Below are 14543 nucleotides of genomic sequence, written 5' to 3' on the forward strand. Positions count from 1 at the left end.
ATTTCTCCTTGTTGAACTGCATTCTGTTGTTTTCTGCCCACTTGTCTAACCTGTCCAGGTCTGCTTGCAGCTGCTCCCTGCCCTCTGGCATGTCCACTTCGCCCCATAGCTTAGTGTCATCTGCAAACTTGGACAGAGTACATTTCACTCCCTCGTCCAAGTCGCCGAAGAAGACATTAAAGAGTATGGGTCCAAGGACCGAGCCCTGCGGGACCCCACTGCCCACACCCTTCCAGGTCGAAACCGACCCATCCACCACAACTCTCTGGGTGCGACCCTCATTAGGTGCGGTGTTCCCTTCCACCTGGGGAATCTCCCTGGCCGTCTCTTCTTGAAAGTAGCAGGAGCCCTGGGCTCCCTATCACACAAGCCCCAATATTTTACTTCTAAAACAAGGCTTAGCCTCAAATACACTGGCCATGCCCAGATACTCAGTTTCTCCCAGGAGAATTCCTGCTGACTCAGGAGAAACCATAAGTGTACAGATGTTCGGGATTTTTCTCTTAGAGCAAAAATGAGCACTTCAGGAGAAAAATAACCTGGGAACAATCACTCCCAGGAAAATGAATGTCTGTACATGTTCTCTTCTGAGAGAAGCCACAGCACCAGCCTCTGGCCCAAGGTTTTCCACCCCCCACCCTTCCAGGGGACAGCATTGCTCACTAGACCTTGCTCCAGCCTAGCAGAGAGCAGAACATCCCCCTTCACAATCCCCACGTCATGCTGGAGAGAGACACTGCAACAGTGTCGGCACTGCAAGCTCTTTGCTCTCTGCAGGGGCTCAGCGTCGAATGTCTGTTCAGGCATTTCCCAGTAATTTTCTCTGTCAGGAGAACAAACGTTGGGGAATTCTCCTAGATTATTTAACTGTATGTACACAGCCTCCATCTCATTTCATCCTTGAAAACCATGCATATCAAATGGCCAATGTTTAGCCTTTTTATTTAAAAGCTGTCAAATTTACACGTACTTTCACAGCTCATTTCAATTTAAAAAACATATCTAGGAGCATGAGGTATATGATGCAGGTTGCAGTATTTGAAGACTTTCATGGCCACAGTTTGTAGAAATGCTGAGAGAAATCTCAAATGATGTGAGGCCACTAGGCCTATTAAAAACCTAGAAGCTGAAGATTGAAACTGGCCAAAACGCTTAGCATCTCTTAGTTTTTGTTAACATCACTATGTGCATTCTTGTCATTAATGAGTGTGAAACTATGATTATATAATGCACATTGATAGCTAAAACAGTGATCAAGGTTGCCTATACACAGGTAACATGGAGTAGATCCTTATTGCCTATTCCAGCCCGTCTCTGGGACTAATTATAAAAGAATAATTCCACATTTTTATTTTTGTAGTGCTTTGCCATTCCAATGTTTGTACCATATATTTTGGTATTAGTTTCTTACTGTTATGGTAAAGGAAGGCTGACTATCCAAAAAAATAACCTGTACTCCAAATACAAGGAGCAGCGAACTATTTGTCACTGAACTAAGCTTTCAAAATGCATGCGTATGTTGCCTTCATAAAATACACTTGCAAGTACATTTGATAACTATCTCTGATTAACTTGCAGCTGCTCCTTGGATATTTCCTAGGTCTGATGCAGCCATGTGAAAGAGCAAGCATTGTCAAGTGGATTAAAGACAGGACTGGGAGTGAGGAGACATTGGGTTGAATCCTTACTCTGCCACTGGCTTGCTATGTGGCCTTAGGCACATCACTCAGCCTAGCTCTATTTCTTTCATCTGTAAACACTTTGAGTCAAGTGCTGTTTGACCATTCTATATTTATTTTTAGAAAATATTAACTTTTTGATCCCACAGCTGTTTTAATTTAAGTCTCTTTTCCTAATCAATGTTGATGGGAAGTCTGAGGTGGGAGCAGCTCAGAATTTCAAAAGTCCACAGGGGAGGGGGAAGGGGACAGGGAATTTTTCTCGCTAAACCTGTATATTCCCATGTGGCCCACAGTTGGAGCTGGTCATATTTTATACAATGACATGCAGAGGAATTTCCAGGGGAGTTTACAGAAGTGGGCATTGTTTTCCCTGTTATACAACGGCAACATAGGCAAGGTGGCTGTTATTGTGTGGCCAAAGAGCGGCTGAGTACAGCAAAATGCATATTTCTTGATGTAACTGCTAGGCTATGCTTCTCTCTTGCAACAAATTCTTTTCATAATTGCAACCAGTCATCAGAGCATCTTCCATTGATTGCCCTTGATTCTCTTTTAGCATGATGGCTACTTTACGAGATGAGTGAGACATGACAGCATGTAGTATACAGGGATTGGTTAAACTTTCTAGAATTGTGATAATTTCACTATACTAATGCTTGAAAAAAGTGAAACTGTTTCTACTGCAATTGTTCATGCTTAGAGTAAAAATATTTTTTACTTTGCACCTTCTGTGAAGATTGATAAAGATTTTTAACCAGGTGGGCATTTTTAAAAAAATTGCTGGTTTTCACCTGAAAATGTCCCTTTACCCTATTCTTGTTTTAGCAAAATTTAACTTGCTGCATGCAAAAAAGCAACATGACCTAATTTAAGGAAGTAGACAGTACCCACTAGGGCATCCGATTCCTGGTATCCACTGACTCCCAGCATTTTCACATCTGCTTTTTAAAATTCTGACACTCTTTTAGATGTTCCTTGTGACTAAGTGCATACACAGACTTTCTTTGTGTGATGTTTTGTAGAGTGATGACAGAGAGACAGATACAGCATCAGAAAGCAGCTATTCCTTTGGCAAAGTCAAGAAGAGCCCCAGCTCTCTAACCAATCTTAGCAGTTCCTCTGGCATGGCATCCTTGTCTTCTGTATGTAAACCAAAGCTTTGTTTTAATGGCACTTTGCTTTTGCTAGTCTTGTCTGTATCACTCTAATTCCTTTGTATCTTTTTCTGTAGCCTTCCATCACTGTTGTATCACTCTAATGTTGTTTGATGCTCTATTTCTTTGACTTCAGGCAGTGTGTAAATGTAACAAATTATATGTTTCTTTTTTTAAAAAAGGATTTTGGCATTACAAATACCTTTTATTGTTACTGAGTGAAATTACTTTTCATATTACTGTAACGTCTAGGAGCCTTAGTCCAGTGGTTTCCAAATATTTTGGAAAAAGTCATCTGTCAGCCCAATTTCTTGTGACCCACCATGTGCTCTTATGAGAATTTTTAATTGAAAAATGGTGGTGGTAGAGGGACAGCTGATCCACAGGACACTTGCTTGCTATGGCCACAGTTTGGGAAATGGTACAGTAGCCAGAACCCAAATGATGTAAGGTGCTATAAGCATGCAGAAGAAAGTGTTCCTACCTAGAGACTTTGCAACTTAAAAGATCCAGATGAGATGCCCAGATAGATGGGGGTGGGAAAAGGGTACAGAAAGCAGCAGGAAGCTGGTTAGAATGATTAACAATGCTATCAGCACGCTGGCAGCTCAGAAATCATTGAGTTTAGCCTTGGCCTCATAGCAAAGGAGAGTTTTAAAAAAGGGATTTGAATGATAAATGGCTTTTTAATATCTCTTTTTTTTGTACCTCTCCCTTTCCTTTCCATCCACCTGTCATGTAGACACACTGCATATTTTTCCCTTCTCTTCTATTTTTGGCATGCATACAGTGCTCATCACCATAGTATCTGTCCCACTTTCTGTGGGGAAGAATGGCTAAAGAGGCAGTAATACCAAAAGCTTTTAACTAAAGAACACTGTATAGGGGGTGGGGTCTCTTTCTGTGTAAATATGTTGGTAAATATGTTTGCACTTACATTTTGCTTGAGATTTTTCAGGGTCTTCTCAACATCAGTATTCTTTTATTATAAAAACTTAAAAAATGGATACTATTTCTCATTGGATTGCTTACAGTCTGTTATGGTTAAACATGGGTTTAGTGCAGTTGTTTCTTGACTGTCTCTGAATTCTGTACAGGTGAATTTCTTCTCTGAACTTAAACATTTTGCATGCTGATAATGTAACACATATCTGACAAGAAACAAAAACTAAGAATGTTTTCCTTATGTGTGGTACAGGTGAGCGGAAGTGTGATGAGCATCTACAGTGGAGACTTTGGCAATGTGGATGTGAAAGGGAACATTCAGTTTGCTATAGATTATGTAGAACAGCTGAAGGAGCTCCATGTTTTTATTTGTCAGTGTAAAGACTTGGCAATTGCAGATGTTAAGAAGCAGCGTTCAGACCCGTAAGTGTAATCTTGGTTGCAGTTTTGCTGAGACAAGTTTCATTGTTGTCTGTGGAAACAGCAAATTGAATCTCTTTGTCAGTATTACCATTACCTTGGCTAGGGAGCAACAACAAATGTAAGCTTCCCTAAGAGCGTGTAAGCTGCTATCTTGATTGGTTGCTTGGCTTTACAGAGTGTAGAGAAAACACAGGTCAGAAATCACATACACTGGGGATGCTCTACCCCCAGCCCATGGAGCCATGTCCTCTGGCCTGTGGGGTCCTTAAAGGTCTAAAAAATTTGCAGCAGGGGAGCAGTAGCAGTGTTAATTGCCACTCCCCTGCTGCTAAATTTCCGAACTTGTGAGTAGACCTGGAGGCTGGAGTGTCTGGCCCTGTGCACAGAGTTGGGTGTGTGGGGTTGAGACAGAGTAGTGTGGGATCTGGGCATGTGGGGCATCTGGAGTGCTATACAATTGGGCAAAATCTGGGCACGTAGGGCCAAAAGGTTGAGCACCACTGCCGTATACACTGCGACTATAGATCCATTTACTTCCATGGCAGAGAATAATGTGGGAAGCTCAATTTATTCAGAGCTCTGAATCCCATTTTTGGTGCTCAGATGAATATTCTCAATTGCAAAGCCTCATTGATACAAAACATAAATAGACATATCTAAATGAATTTGGTTGTTTTACATATATAAAACCACTTCTTACAGACGCTGTGTATTCACAAGGGTTGGGGACAAGATGATCTGTGTTTTCTTGTCTCCGACTTCTGTAGTTACAAGTGTGCATTTATACTTTACATAATGCACAAACTATTACTGCTTATTCTTAGATTGATTACTGAGAAATTCCTTAAAGTGGCAAATACCAAATGACTTAAATGCTGGGGAGAACATGTTATGCCAACTTTATTGTAATTGGGGGTTGTTCTTCTACTGTCAAATAAGTTGTTTCATTTTGGGTTTTGTGCAATTTGGGAAGAAAAAATATTGTCTTACTGCTTTACATGATATTTTGACGTCCTTATCCATCTTTTGATTGTGTAGGTATGTAAAAAGTTACCTGCTACCAGAGAAATACAAGATGGGAAAAAGGAAGACCTCTGTGAGAAAGAAAACAGTGAATCCTGTCTTTAATGAAATACTGCGGGTATTTATTCGACTAAATGCTATATGTGTAAATCTTGAAAATTTAAATCCCAAACATTTCAGTACTCATATTCTAAACAGACCCAAGTCCTGGCAGCTGAGCGTTTCAAGTGTGATGTAAAATTTGTCCTTTTGAGTTTGAGACATGGGATTCAGAACTTTATTATTGGAATTTGGGGAGATGAGAAGAACAATAATAAAGGAATTCTAATACTTGGCACTTGACATCCACAAACTGCAAAACATGTCCCAAAAGAAGATATATTTTCATTTTGCACAGAAGGGAAACTGAGGCACAGAGCAAGATGGTGGCAAAAATATCCTCAGGCCTCGTTAACTGGTCCCATTACACAATCTCTTTCATAATGTTCAGTGTTTTTGGTTCACTTATTCACTGGCCTTGTGCATGTTGCACCTCAGTTGTCACCAGAAGAATTGGCTTTTTTTCCAAAAATGAGATCAGAAGGAAATACGATCTTGAGTTTAGAGCACTATAAATTGGGACGCCTTATGTTCCTACCTAAGTTTGCCATTAATCTGTTGCATAAGCTTTGCAATTTAGCAGGAGCAGCTTAGAAACAGGGAATCTTGCACAGATGACACTGAGGATCCTTCTGATGCCGAGTCTGACTTAATTTCCATGTCTGTGAAACAGAAATACTTAGCTCAAGAGAGAATGTTGAAGATTAAATGATGTTTACACATCTCTTTCAAAATGAAAAACCAAATATCCGTAGTTCCAGCTCTGATAGTGTATGTAATTTTCACAAACCTAGGCCAAACATGAATTTAAGTGTCTAAAAAGAAATGCTATGGCTTGCAAAGTAGTGATCCTTTCCTATACATCTGTAGACTGAAAATGGGTTGCTAAATGAACAGAGACAAATTTCTTAGTACAACTGGATTTTTTTCAGTTTCATTGTTTCCAGACTCTGGGGGTAATTATTGGCTTATTTAAACTCCAATTTTGTTGTTTCACTCTGCAGTATAAAATTGACAAGGACCTCTTAAAGAACCAAATGCTAAATCTCTCTGTCTGGCACAATGATACGTTTGGACGCAATAGTTTCCTGGGTGAGGTGGAGGTGGATTTGGGAACGTGGGACTGGAATGACAGAGTGAAGAAGCAGATGAGCTGGTTCCCACTTAAGCCAAGGGTAAGTTCTTATATTTTTTATATATATGAACTAGTATGTATGTGGGCCTATGTAACTTCTAAGCATAGGCTTCCATTTGTCTAGACTTGGAGCCTTTCGCTTTTCACCCTCTCTACCCAGTCCAGTTGTTTGTGGTGTAATTACAGGTGGTCCTTCTTCCAGATAGGCACTGGGACCTTCAGGTTTTCTAGTGAGTGTCTGCCCAGTCAGATGCCCCTGAAGAGAAGCAGAAAGTGTCTACCAGCCCAGGGAGTGAAAACCCAAATTGACTTTCATAAATGTTGGGCTGTGTATGCTACACAGCACAAATGGGGGCACAGTTCATCAGTTGTATCCTGCTGCACATACAGATAATCTATGTAGGTTCCGTATTAAAATGATTTCCTATGTGATCTAATGGTATGTCTGTACTAGGAAGTTTGAGTGGTTTAACGAAAAAGGCTGTTTTGCTGAACCAGTTCCAAAGGTGCTATGGATACCCAAAATTTGGTTTAGAGGCTGCTTGAGTATGTTCAGTCAAAACTTAAAATAAGCCATTTTTTTTAAAGTACCCAGATATTAGTTTGGATTTACTTTTTTAAGCAACTCTATTGTTACTTAACTTAAAGCTAAATGAGTCATTTTCAAATTAAAGTAGTCCTAGAAAGTACGGTAACAAACATTGTATCTCCTTACTTATGTTTTCAACACGGTTGAGGTGTGTTAAACAATAGAAAAATGGGGATTAAAAAAAAGGAAGTTGAGTCTAATCTTCAGCTCAGGGTAGGATCAGCCCTGACTAAACCATTCCAGACAAATGATTAACTTATTCTTAAAAGCTACCAAGGATGGAGATTTCACAGCTCCTCTAGGCAATGCTTAACTACGCTCGTACTGAGAAAGTTCTTCCCCATATCCAACCTAAATTTCCACTGTTGCAATTTGAGAGTTATTTTTTTTCTTGTATTGATAATTCTTCCTGCCCCCTACAGCCACAAAGAAGAGTCCTATCACTATTGAATGAAACTAGGTACTTTGTTTTCATGGTAGCCAAAGGTAGGCTCAGTGCTCCTTAACAGACCCAAGACAAGATTCATGCATGAGAGATCATATATTCTAACTCTAGATTTGACATCTGAAGGGGAAAAGAATAGAAAATGTTTTGAAGGCAATGTGCCATTCTCTCTATAGTTTTATTAGTTGGAAAGGAGTCACCTGCCTATGGTCTAAGGCATGCGCGTCAAACTCACCTGGAGTCCCAGGCCAGATCTAGACCATTGGGATCCTCATGGGTCAGATCCAGCCTGAGGCGTACAGGTGGCTGTCGTGGCCAGCAAGTCAGTGGGTATGCCAGCGACAGGAAGGGTTTTGGTGCCAGTGAGAGAGGTCCCATAATTGCTGATCCCATTCTACAGCTGGCCATGACCCCCAACTTCAGGGAGTTTAGCAGGCCAGATAAAGAGGCTCTGTGTGCTGGATCTGGCTGTGTTTGATGCACCTGTCTTAAGTTTAACCCATTTACCATACCTTATTTCAAACTCCGGCTTTTTCCTGCACAGCGAGGAAGATGGGAGGGACTAGAGCAAGGCCCGCAGGGCCCCTAAAAAAATTTAGAAAATTAATATTTATCTGCCCCTGGCTGCCTGTCATGTGGCATTTGATGGCCTGACAAAACTCAGGAAGTGGCCCTCTGCCCGAAATAATTGCCCGCCCCGGACTAGAGAACGCAGGTTCATAGCAGTGAAGCTCTGCTTCATGCTGTAATACTTCAGTAAAATGCTTTGTTCCTGTACTGCTTGCTCTGAAAGATTTTGTATTGGTAAATTGAAACCAATATCCATATGCAGCATGTCAGGTGTCATTTTTTGCAGCGCACTGAGGGCCACTCAAATTTGCTGGCTTTTTATTTCACAAATCCTGTTCATTTCCCATTCGTTTCATGTGCGAGATGCTATGAAAGGGGGTATCATGTGACACGAGATTCTGAACAGTTCGAGTTTTCTTACTTTCAGACTCCAACAGCAGCTCTCGAATTAGAAAACAGAGGAGAGATGAAAGTAGCCCTCCAGTATGTCCCAGAACCTGCCGGGGGTATGTGCTGCTTTTTTCATGCGCAGGTTTGGGAGGGGAGTTGGTTTTAAAGCCTTTTTTTTGTCAAGATGAACACTTTAATACAAAATAAAATCTTTCTAAACAAGGTAAAGCTGGTTTTGAACTTGAGGCTGCTGATATTGTTTTTATTAACAGAGGAGGGAAAGAAGGAATAGCTGTTATTCAAACAAGATCATACACTTAACAGATCACATGGAATGAGGCTTCTCTTCTCTGTACAGTGGCAGTTAGCTGTGTGGGCAAAATACCCGCTTGCTAAATGAATAGTAGTAGTCCACTGAACGTGAGCAGCATCACATGTGAGAAAGAGTAGTTACTGGTTTGAGCATGGCTTACTGTAGCAAAATGCTCTGTAGGTTGCTAGTTCTCTCATAGTTAATAGTTGGCCAGCAGGAAAAGGGTTTAATTAAATGAGAACAAATTCATCCCTTTTTCTCACCATTTGTGAGGTAAGTTGGGCAGGGAGATGGAAGAATAGCAGAATCTTTCTGAACTGAAATTTATTCATATTTAAATTCCCATCGCTCATGTATCTAGAAATTGTATATGTGTACAATGAGCATTAGCTGTCAGTAAATACATGCGGATATGTTTGCCTACCTGAAATTTTGGCCCCAAGAATGCTAATGTGTATGTAAAATAAGCATGTTATTAATTGTGTGCATTAATATAGTATGAGGAGCCCTAGCTCTAGACCAGGTCCTTATTCTTCTGTGCTCCATGTAAATAACAAATGACCTGAGCTTTTTGATACTAAGTTAAGTAGAAGACATGTTAGACATGGGCAGAGGGGGAGACTGCAAGGAAACTTAGACATAGCATTGGTCTGCATGAAAGGCAGGGAGCTTGGCATACCAGTGGCCTAATAGTTGCCAAGATGGCTTGGTGGCAAAAGTGTGTTTGAAAGGTAATGTAGTTTTGCAGTTTTTCATAGAGTTGTTCATTGTGCTTCTCACACTGCTTCCAAGAGTGAGAAGCAAACCCAGAGAATGTAAATGGGTGCTAGGGGCTGATCGTGTGGGTGAATTGGAACCGAGTTGATTTTGATGCAGGAGAGGCTCCGAAGGACCTTAAAAGTAAAGCCTGTTAGAGACAGTGTTATTGGTAGAGGAGTGCAAAGAGCTGGATAAGCTGAGAAAACTACCTTTGCGTTCTGAAAAGATATGAATTGGGCAAGAATGTATTTGTTCAGGACAGGGAAAAGGCTCCTGTAATCATCAAGATGAGATTCATAAATAGATGTCAGAGCCAGACTGAGATTTTAGTTTGGACAGAAGGGACAGCTCTGCAGCAACAAGATAGATCTGCGAGTCATGCATATTGCTGGATTTTTGTGTGCGCAAATAAGTTTATCCAGAGATCACCGGTAGAGAGCAAAGGGAATGGAGCTAAGGGAAGACTCCCTTAGGACATGCACAGAAAAGCTGGGGGGGGGGGGGGGTGAAAACGAGGAAGAGTCTCTAAGCAACAGCAGGAAGGAGCACTAGGAAAGGTAGAACCAGGGAAGGACTGTCACAAAGCCCGAGGGAGGAAAAGATTTCTAGGTGGCTGATGGTCCACTGATCGTGACCTTTCGTTGGAGGAGGTCACTGCCAAACTTTTTGTAAGAGGAGCTTCAGGGGAGTGCAAGCTGAAGACAGGAGCTGGGGGAAGTCTAGCATGAGGCTGGACAAAAGGAACTTGGAGCAACAAGTGCAAACTGTGCTTCATGATTCATAAACAAAAAGGAGATGGGAGGAGGGGGGAGAGGTAAGGAGGGTCAAGGAGTGTTTTTCAATGGAAAAGTTCTAAAACCAGATCGCATCGTGAGGGGAAGGAGCCAAAGGAGCGAGAAGTGAGGCGGAAAAGTAAATGTTACTGTTTCTCAGTGTTGCTCTCCACAAAGGAAAAGGAAAGCAGTAAAAGACAGGAATTGCTTCACTCTCGCCATTGACATGCAGCCAAGTTCAACGCGGGGGCGGAGCGTGGCAGGCTAGACCGCACAAGCAAGCATACAGCAGCCTCGTCCAGCCGAAACAACAGGGAAGCATGCCTGTCACAACTGACAGGTCTGCTTTCCTCACAGTTTTTGGTGCACAGATCGGAGAAGGCGTACTCCCAGTTGCTCTGATTGTGAAGAAATTAAATTTGAAGTATATTTAGTATGATCTTCCCTTGCTTTCTCCCTTCCTTTTGCTACTGCTTTTTAGTTATAAATGTGCAAAGCAGCTGTTGCTAAAGACTTGAATTTCTGAAGGAAGAGAATGTCAAAATGTCTCCTACTTGTCCCTTTTAAAAGGAAAGAAGATCTCGCCCACAGGAGAGGTTCATATCTGGGTGAAGGGATGCAACGACCTCCCTCTCCTGAGGGGCAACAGGCTCAACTCTTTTGTTAAATGGTAACAGGACTCATTAGTAACAAACCCTTTTTTCTTTTCTTTTTTAATCTAATATCTTTCTGGGCCTTTCTGATTGATTTCCTCTTAATTTATATGACGAATATGTTGGTAGCTTCCTGGGTCCTGTCTCTACGATCCCATAAACCAGTGGTTCTCAACTTTTTTAGACTCAAGGCACCCCTTGGGAAATGCCAGCTTTTAGCTTTCACTTGGTTTTCTTTTACTACAATAAATACTAGAGAAATTCTAAATAGATGGATACTAGATAAATACTGCGTACATTCTTCTGTTGCGGAAAACTCAGAAAGATCACAACAGGTCAGACTGCTTTTGATGCTCTGAATTCCTATTTGAAATTTCTCTGTGTTACCTTGTGAACTGCCTGTAGGTGTTCTCACACATAATGATGCTAATATGACACTGCACCCTTAAAAGGCTGTCATGGCATGGACTCACTGCCAGTATTTTGTCAATATTTTACCCACTCACCAAGCATACCGCCTATGGAGTTTCCCTTTTGACTTCCAGTCTTTCACTCTGTCCCCCTGGTTGCCTGGCTGGGCAGGACAGCCTGTGAGTCCATCGGCCGTCTTCTGAAGTGTGAGGATGGGGCAACTCCATCAGTGTGGGAGAGTGCGGGCACATACGCTCTCTCAGAGGCAGTGTGTGCTCATTCAGCACCCAGGGTTGGGAGGACGGTGGTATGATGATGGCCAGTGTAGAGTGGGTCTTCTAATGGAAGACCGATTCGGGCTCAACATTAGGAAAAACTCCTTCACAGTCAGGATGTCCAGACTGTGGAATAATAAGCTCCCTCCAGAGGTGGTGCATTCACCTATCATGGAAATCTTCAAGAGGAGACTAGACAGTCACCTTGCTGGGGTCGCCTCGTCCCCAGTTGTCTTTCCTGCCTGGTGTAGGGGGCTGGACCCGATGATCTTCCGAGATCCCTTCTGGCCTTTCAATCTCTGAATCTAGGGGGGCAGGATTCTGCCGCCCTCTCAAAGCTGGTGCTCTCTCTCACCCCACTCTTTATGCTACTGAGCTCTCTTCCTCTTGTTTTTTGTTTTCTTTTTGGCTACAGCCTTTTCTTAGGTACCCTGTAGTATATTCTTACAAAAGATGTTAATGAGTACCTATGTTATTGCATACAAGAGCGTGAGGCCCAGTGTGTAAATGCCATGTTTCTTTTCTTTCTAAAGTACCATTCTTCCAGACACTAGTAGAAAAAGCCGCCAGAAAACGAGATCAGTGGCAAAAACTACCAACCCAGTGTTCAACCACACCATGGTATATGACGGCTTTAGGCCTGAAGATCTGAAAGAAGCCTGCGTAGAACTCACCGTCTGGGATCACAACAAACTAATCAATCACTTTCTGGGAGGTCTCAGGATAGGTCTTGGAACAGGTATGGATTTTTTTTTTTTTTTTTGTTCATCCCTAATTTATAAAATACAATCCTGATCTTGCAAAATATCACTGAACAGACCTGCAGATATTTTACTGACTACATGGCTCCATAAGGACAGAAGTGGTCAAGCTGTGTTGGGAGGCATGAGCCTAATTGCGTTACTTTCCATTCTCAGAGGTGCTTATCATCTACAGGTTTTGTCATGGGTAAAAAATAGTCCACTACTTCAGGAACTTGGATTTGAAAATCTTGGCTTAATTTCTCTACTGTTAGGAATCCTAACAAAATGAGCGTACATATACAATATAATAGACTAACATGAGAATTCAGAGATACCATGAAGAACAGGATTGCCGGATTGATTTTGCTCAGCTCTAGAAGGTTGTCTTTGCTCTAAGTGTGAGGAGAGCATTTGTGGGGAAAAACAAGTGCTTTAAAAATGTTTAAATATTCTAGGTAAAAGTTACGGAACAGAAGTGGATTGGATGGATTCTACTCTGAATGAAACTGCCCTATGGGAAAGAATGATGAAGTCTCCAAACACATGGGTAGAAGATACACTACCACTCAGGATGCTCATGATAGCAAAGCTGACAGAATAGGAGGATTTTGTAACTGATAATGGCCAAAACAGATCTTGGAAGTTGTGGGGAAGGAATAAAATAAAGCTAGAAACTTGGTGGACTTCATAGAACAGTATACTGTGGCAGATCTTTAGACAGCTGTTTTTGTCTTGTTCTTCATTTGTGCTGCTAAATGCCTGCAGATTTTTTTTTTTTCCACATGAAGGCCTTTCATTATTTGCTCACTGAAAATGAATGAAAAGAACAAAGACTGGTCTAACAAAATGACAGCATAGGTACCAGTGGTGTGTTTTAGAGTTGAATGGAATACCTAAAAACTGTTGGTGCTTCATTCAGTAAGTTTAAATTGCCAGAAGGTTAAAACCAAAAATCTGACACTTTCCAGCTCTTTCCAGAGTCATTTGCAAGGCACTGTTACTGGTATGGTAAGTGGATGGTACCTCTTTATATTTGCTACTGTGGGTTAATGTTCAAGTTTTCTTAGCAAAGGGTGTAACAGCCATAGTTTATAAAAGGACTTCTGTCTGTTTTGAAATTTCCAGGGCATGGTGAAAGTTTCTAAATTGATTAGAAGCCTTCTATGAAGTAGCGGTTTTGGTCTCATTCTGGGAGGGTGCTTGGTACCCTCAACTCCAGCCCAAGTCAGTGGGAACAAAGGGTTGCAGAGTACGAAGAATCAGTGTCCTGAAGAGGGTTTGACATTGTGTTACAAATGTTATTAGTCTTAAACGAATCTCTAACTTGGGGAGACTGAATGGTGACTTGTAATGTACTTTGTTCAAATGTTACTCTGAAGAATCTTTTTTTTTTCCCTCTTTGGTTATATTGCTGGTTTTATTATTGTAAAATTGAATATTTATTTAAAGAAAAATGTTCATTGCCTGCACCTAAGACTGATTTGCCTTGTAGATGTGTGAAGCACTTTGTTTGTACTTCAGTGCCATTATGACACAGCAGGGATTGGGATGTTCTTGGCTTAAACATACCTACAGCATATGCAACAGGAAGCAACTGTCTCAGGTCTACAGGAATGTAATATAAGAAAGCTGAACATATAACTGGGGCAAGAACAACAAACCAAGGCTTTTAACTAAAAGCAGCCTGTTAAACTACATTGTGCTGGGAATAAATGTTTAATTAAACAATACAAATGATCTTATATTTACATCTTATAAATCTATGCAATTTTCATATTGTATTGTAAGCTACAGTCCTCAAAATAAATGCACGTGTTATATCTGTGTATATAGTTGTTATTACGTAGAGCTAGAATCTGGTGACTCTCTTTATTAAATTACATATGAGGAGGGAGAGGGGAACGGGCAGGTATGGGATCGGGATGTCTGGGTTTTTTGTTTTGCTGTTTTTAATGGAAATGAAATTAATCATAGAATCATAGAAGTCGGGTCGGAAGAGACCTTGTAGATCTTCAAGTCCGAGCCCCCACCTAGGCGGGAGAAAAACTGGACTCAAATGAGTCCAGCCAGGTAGGCATCAAGCCTTTCTTAAAGACCCCCAGGGTAGGAGCCAGCACCACTTCCCTTGGAAGTTGGTTCCAGATCCTAGCCGCCCTAACTG

General features: G+C 41.4%; 1 protein-coding gene across 3 annotated transcripts in view; it reads left to right on the forward strand.

The window, feature by feature from the left end:
* The window catches only part of SYTL2 (synaptotagmin like 2), a 67380-nt gene extending 53172 nt beyond the window's left edge, over window positions 1-14208 (forward strand). For 2 of the 3 annotated variants that reach the window (XM_019530395.1, XM_019530397.1), the window contains 8 exons: window positions 2705-2824; window positions 4035-4204; window positions 5243-5345; window positions 6331-6501; window positions 8493-8571; window positions 10871-10970; window positions 12173-12378; window positions 12838-14208. In XM_019530395.1, coding sequence (XP_019385940.1) covers window positions 2705-2824; window positions 4035-4204; window positions 5243-5345; window positions 6331-6501; window positions 8493-8571; window positions 10871-10970; window positions 12173-12378; window positions 12838-12983 — 1095 coding nt within the window. In that variant the 3' untranslated portion in view covers window positions 12984-14208. The remainder of the gene's footprint in view (window positions 1-2704; window positions 2825-4034; window positions 4205-5242; window positions 5346-6330; window positions 6502-8492; window positions 8572-10870; window positions 10971-12172; window positions 12379-12837) is intronic. The other variant, XM_019530398.1, reaches the window with a different exon arrangement.
* Window positions 14209-14543: the final 335 nt, after the last annotated feature.

The sequence above is a fragment of the Crocodylus porosus genome, unplaced genomic scaffold (genome assembly GCF_001723895.1).
Source record: "Crocodylus porosus isolate Cpor-Errol unplaced genomic scaffold, CroPor_comp1, whole genome shotgun sequence".
Taxonomy (NCBI): Eukaryota; Metazoa; Chordata; order Crocodylia; family Crocodylidae; genus Crocodylus; species Crocodylus porosus.